General features: G+C 38.7%; 1 protein-coding gene across 1 annotated transcript; it reads left to right on the top strand.

Annotated features, from left to right (window-relative positions):
- The first annotated feature begins 1,278 nt into the window (after positions 1 to 1,278).
- On the top strand, positions 1,279 to 4,481 carry LOC144659608 (homeobox protein Hox-B4-like). Its single transcript, XM_078520076.1, has 2 exons — positions 1,279 to 1,780; positions 4,096 to 4,481. Exons 1-2 carry the CDS (start codon positions 1,525 to 1,527, stop codon positions 4,404 to 4,406), a joined length of 567 nt encoding a protein of 188 aa, XP_078376202.1. The 5' UTR covers positions 1,279 to 1,524; the 3' UTR covers positions 4,407 to 4,481.
- Positions 4,482 to 6,000: the final 1,519 nt, after the last annotated feature.

Below are 6,000 nucleotides of genomic sequence, written 5' to 3'. Positions count from 1 at the left end.
ATTGTTCACCAAAACGCGATTCAAATTAACCAAACAATGGCAAATCTAACGCTGAGTGTGTGGCTGTTTGTGTACAAACTGTACATGCAATGTCGTACAATGTGAGCTTAAAACTTGTCAAAAAGCTCGACAAATTACCTCTGAAATGATTTTATCTCCGCTGACAATCATTTTATTCCGTGGTAAACCCTTTCAAAATAAAACGATTAGGTTAATTAAGGCACAATGATGAAAAAAGATTGTCATTCTCTCGCTGAACGAGGAACAAAAGCTAAATTGAATTTCCATGACTATTAGACAAAAATCAGGAACACAACATCTGCAAAGAAAGCTGTCACTAACAAAAGACAGGTTTATTAGCATCGGAAGATTAAAAAGACCTCGATTTCCTGTTTATTGCCTCGTAGTTATACTAAACCTGCGATTACAAAGAAAGTAATTCTTTCGTAGCCCACGCCTTTAAATTTGCATGAAAATCAAACGAGACTAAATTTATCTTTTTGTTGGCGTGATTGTTCACGAAAAAGTTAAGCCGTGTGGGTTGTAAAGCAAACAACTTTTGTGTAAGTCCTCTAAATAAGGCATTCGACATTGACTTTGTGTACTTTGAAATGTATACATAAGTCTATACTCTTTATTACCAAACGCGGTAGATGAAGTTTGATTGCTGTTAAAGTCTCGCACTCGATTCCGGATTGGCGGACAGCGGACAGCTAGTTTATGAAGGCAAAAGTTATTTGTAGTTTCGAATCTCGAGAAAGAACTATCATACGAGCTGTGCAAATTAAAAGGTGAAAAGTCTTTTGTGCGTTTGTATAATGGTAACATTTCCTAAGTTTAAACGCTTAACTAGATTCGTTTTACCCCCCAAACGGTTCCTTCTCAACTTGTTAATTTAACTTGACATACCTGCCACAAACAGGAAAACGCGAAAAGATGTCACGGCATATTTGAATCGGGCTATAAACTTTGGTTCTGTAAATCTTAAGGCCAACACAAGGTGTTAGCAAGACAGTGGTCCTTAATCCACAAAACTTATCTTTCTTTGCTAAAATTAAATCGAGCGTTTGCATTAGATCTGTGTCAAAGCTAATGTGAGACAGACGCGAATAGAGACAAATTGGATCCGAGACTCTATTGTTCAATTTCTGTGGCAAAACCAGAAGTGATTGATATTTTCATTGATACGTTACAGCGTAACAATCAACCTCGTAATGTGGGCGATTAGGACCTTTGAACAAATTATATAGAAATTAATGCTAATTAGGGCGTGATTGTTCTACTTTAGCCTTTATTCAACCTTCATCAGCTTTCATTAACAAAAGATTAGGAACTAATTGTCGCCTGCGCTGCCAATCACAGGAAGGAATAGTAATTGAATTAGTGTGTGAATAAGAAGATAGTTGGAACAACATTGAGTGAGTGTAGAACGCTTCATAAAGGAGACATCACCCGTCAATACGACAGACGACCTAATTCAATCGCCATGGAATGAACTTCTGCTAGAAACCTTCAGCCTGAAAAATGCAACATAGGTCCTTTCGAATTGATGACATCTTAGGCGAAGATGCCCCCAAAGAGTCAACAAAACCTGAACGGAAAGAAGAACCGCAAATGACGGTTGTTCGGAGGCCGATTTTGCTGCCAAGAATTGAACCTATCGTATGGGGCCACTGTGCTAATAACTGCTGCAACACTTCGCCAAATTGCGGACGCACCCGCGAAACGAAGACATATCAACCACCGTGGTATTATTCTAGAAATCCGCATGGATTTCAAGGTAAGAATGTTATTGTTATTCCCAAAACGCTGTCTCGGTATTGGCCTTTAGGGGTCGTCTTTAGAGTTATTTATCTATTACTTAAAATTGCTGAGCAGATACATAGGGTTAACTTGGAGTTGTGAACTGACTTTTCCCCCGCGAATCTGCTGCACGTCCCGGCTGTAAGTATTCAACTATATTTAACGAGTGCAGTGATAAGAGATCAATTCCTAAACTAGTCACAGTCAAGGAAAAGTAACACTGTTTCTCTGTCTTTTTACTGAGTGTCATTTCAACAAGGGTTATCAGAAAATCCTTAACAATTTAGACATGGCTTGTCTGAAATTCAAAAACCGTAACAAATTCATTGTAAAGTGTTTTGACTTAAAGCTAAGGGATCCGCTGTTATGAACATCCAGGCATCTGAATTTACGCTTGAAGGAATACGAAAATAACTTCAATCAGTGCCAATCAGAATACCGGACAACAAAATCTGCTTGACGCAAATGCTTTCGCGCTTTACGTCAAGCCGCAGATAAACTAATTACATGCGTATGTACAACATCGTTGATCGTTATTAAAATCAACGGATCTAATAAGTTCGCAAACCCTGGTGATCTCAATGACGCTTCATTTGTAGTGTTGCCGAATAGACTCGTTGTTCTTTAGTGTAAGACGTTTTACTGTACAAGCACTCAGATTAATTCCTATCCATAAATTAAATGGCTACCTGCTTTCAAAGAAGAGTAATTCTGGAAGATTCTTTAGTACCCCAACCAAAGAATGACACTCGAAAGCTTTGCACCGTTCAGCTCAATATTTTATGAGATTTTTTATTAATATATCGATTGTGCTTTTATTCAGTTCAGAAAGGCCGTTACTTTTTCTTCAGATATATATTTTTATGGTTTTAACGTTTATGATTAAGCACACTCCATGCACGGCAAAATCAAATCACATGTAACAGATCTACTCCGACGCCGAACTGAAACTTTCAACAACGTTTTTAAAATTGGAGTAGAATACGAAACGCAGCTGAGCAATTAATGGCGACAGGAAGTGCAAATAGTGTGAAGTTGAACTTCAGTTTCTGTTTTTCCAAAACTCGGCATAGAAATTAATAAATATTAGTTCCAGGTTTCGGATATGTAAAATCATGTACATAAAGGTAAGACTTACAAGGATTCTCAGACATAAAGGCTTGGACTCTCCGTTATTAAAAGCGAACAAGTTTGAGACAGACGAGGTCAGTTTACTTGTCTGCTTTAGATTTGTTAGAGAGGTATCCTTATAAAATTGATTGCCTTAGACGGTGGCGTTCACCTTAGAAGACTGACTGTGTCTATCTTTGAGATGTCTCTAACTTGGAAGGGTACTTGTCTTGCCTGGACAAGAAGTATGCAACTGAATAACTGCCGCCCAGTCTTACTTCTCGTGTTTCCTTTTGGAGAAGTGACTTATGGGATATTATACTGATGTTAGCTGCTGAAAATGCTTAAGCCGGAGTGGATAATTTTTGCTGTTGGCTACAAGCGTAAAATTCTTTGCTAAGCATCTATTTCTCAGACAGAAGACTTCTGATATAACAGCGACTTTTAGATTTGACTACGAGTACGAGTAAAACTTTGGAGTTTGGAGACAATTGTTTCCCCAGAACTATAACTCTTTCCTGTTACTGACTAACAAACAAGGTGGAGTAAACGTTAAGGATTACGTTTATTGTAATAAGTGATTATAGGAGGCACAGGAATTTGGTTTGAAAACTCGTACTCAATTTCTTCCTCGTAGTCCAATCTAAAGGTTGCTAATATAGTGGTTGGAGACAACGTCAAAAACATCTGAACGGAACTATTAATGCGCACATACAGGTCAACAAAATCAAACCAAGAAATCGAAAAACCTGTTTCGGAAGTCAGTAGCTAAAACGAATAAGAAATTTTCTTTGCGCAAACCTGTAAAATAAACGAGACGAAAGCACACTTTGAACAATCTGATGTAAATACTTATTTCTTTTTTCTTTGCAAATCGCGGTTTCGTGGTAAGTGCGTTTTAAGTTCTAACAAGTCTAACAAAAACCAACGTAAGAACAAAATTAACTTTTTGCAACTTCAGTGGAATCCTGGAAGTCGCTTGGGACTAAGGGAAGGGCTAGGGGAAGGCAAAGTAGCCAAGCGAGGTGAGCCTTCCCTTGATCCTTTACGGCCTCTCTGAAGCCTTCCCGCGATCCTTTCGGCCCCTCTCATGCCAAAATTCCTACATGTCTGGCTGCAAGACTGTTACAGCTTTACATGAGTTCATTATATTTTTAAAATCATTACTTTTCCTTCCAACAGATTACTCTCATCACTATTTACACACAAGAAACTTCACTGTGAACGGAAAACAGCGGAGACCTCGCACAGCGTTCTCAAGTCATCAGCTTCTTACACTTGAACGCCAATTCCAGGCCCAGAAATACTTGACTCGGCCACAGCGATACGAGCTCGCTACCAGTCTCATGTTGACTGAAACACAAGTCAAGATATGGTTCCAAAATCGTCGAATGAAATGGAAAAGGTGTGGCAAGACTGCGAGTGATAAAAAACAAAGGAAGGACAGCAGGGATGTAACAAATCTATCAATAGAAGAGGAACTAGAGGATTAATTAAATACAGTAACTCATATGATTTCATTGTAAATACAGCGCAAATAAAACTCTTGATCTCATGTAGTAGGAAAATCCTTCGATCTGAGTTGAGTGTTGTCCATAAAGAAAGTAAGTAGTTTCTAGAGATCTGGAAACTACCGAATTCACAGACTTTGATGGCTAAAATCGAATTTGACCGCGGAAAATATCCATATTAGTCAATCAATCAAGATTTTAATGCAATCACTGCGTTAGTATCCGTCTGAAACTTTTATAAATATAAACTAAAATTTATTTCCAATTGTTGCGTCCGGCATTTGTTTTACATATGACTTCACACTGAGAAATATTTAGATACAGTTTCGATACGGAAACCGCCGATCTACGTTCATCGACGGACGCCTAAAGTTATTGATCTAGATTGAAGCACTGAGCGCCAGATACACAAAATTAGCGAAATTATTTTCTTACTCTATAGTTATTTTGATAATACCTCGCCCAGTTTCGTCAATAAGTTCCAAAAGAATAGCGATCAGACGGTCTGTGATGGTTGGTCTGCTTCTGGTCTCGGAACATGCTTTACGAGACCACACTACCTTTTTGCACAAAAAAAAAACGACTTGCTGTAATTAAGAATATATTTAGCCGAGTCCCGACAAAATTCACCGTTATAAATAAACATTTCTGTTTGTCAACTGGCGGAAAGTATATCGTTACAAATATAACAGGAGTCCAAAGAATTCTCCGATTCTGACTTATGGAAGTATTTTTCTAGTCGCCTGAGATGCATTTTACGTGTAACATTGGATATTTACTTTTACTGAGAACTCCTAAGTAAATTTTTAAGGTAGCTTTTTGAAAAAAGGCGATGATTTACATCCACTGAAAAACTCGACTTTTCGTTCCATTTCTTTTTTAAAAACCAATGGTTAAATTATGTAATGCTCATTTTTGTTGCGCAAAAAATCGGTCACATACCATCTGTCTGCTTTTTTTGCAGTTTCATTGCATAAATTCGTGTTTTCATCGATGAAAGTCGTCAGGACAGAAGAAGAAAGTGGGTGGGGCCGCGATACAAGAATTCCCCCAAATTTCGGTTTTGGCCCAGGGGTTTTGGCGACTCAAGTCTACTTTGCAGTCACTACTCCATGTAAGCCAACATGAGTTGACCCCTTCCCGCGAGCGTGACATCGAGGCTAACAACAACATGGCGGCCGAGAGGATGAGAGAGTCATACGAGAGCAAGAAGTCTATGTCGCAGACTTGAGGATTATGAGCGAACTTTTAAGGTTGTTGTTGGCCGTGGTGGATCATGCAGGATTTGTGTATCTAGAGGAAATGAGTAACAGCTAAACATGAAACAAGGTGCGAACGAGGTCTAAAAAGGAAACAAAACATTTGAGGACTACAAACCAACTGATTATTAAACCAAAATCATAAAACAATTATAAAAAATACTTCTCTCACCTCGCTCGCGAGCTCCACTTGCATGAGGCGCGCAAGTCTCACTCGCGCCCTGGTCAAATGCAGTGCTTTGCGCCTTTTTCTAGCTTCCGCCACAGTCTTTTGAGAGAAAAGAGAGACAGTTTTGCAGTCTTCAACAAAAGCTATA

This window comes from Oculina patagonica, chromosome 7, assembly GCF_052425735.1.
Source record: "Oculina patagonica isolate OP01 chromosome 7, crgOcupat, whole genome shotgun sequence".
In the NCBI taxonomy this organism is placed as follows: domain Eukaryota; kingdom Metazoa; phylum Cnidaria; class Anthozoa; order Scleractinia; family Oculinidae; genus Oculina; species Oculina patagonica.
The sequence above is the reverse complement of the archived record's forward strand: the minus strand, read 5'-3'. Positions and strand labels throughout refer to the sequence as shown.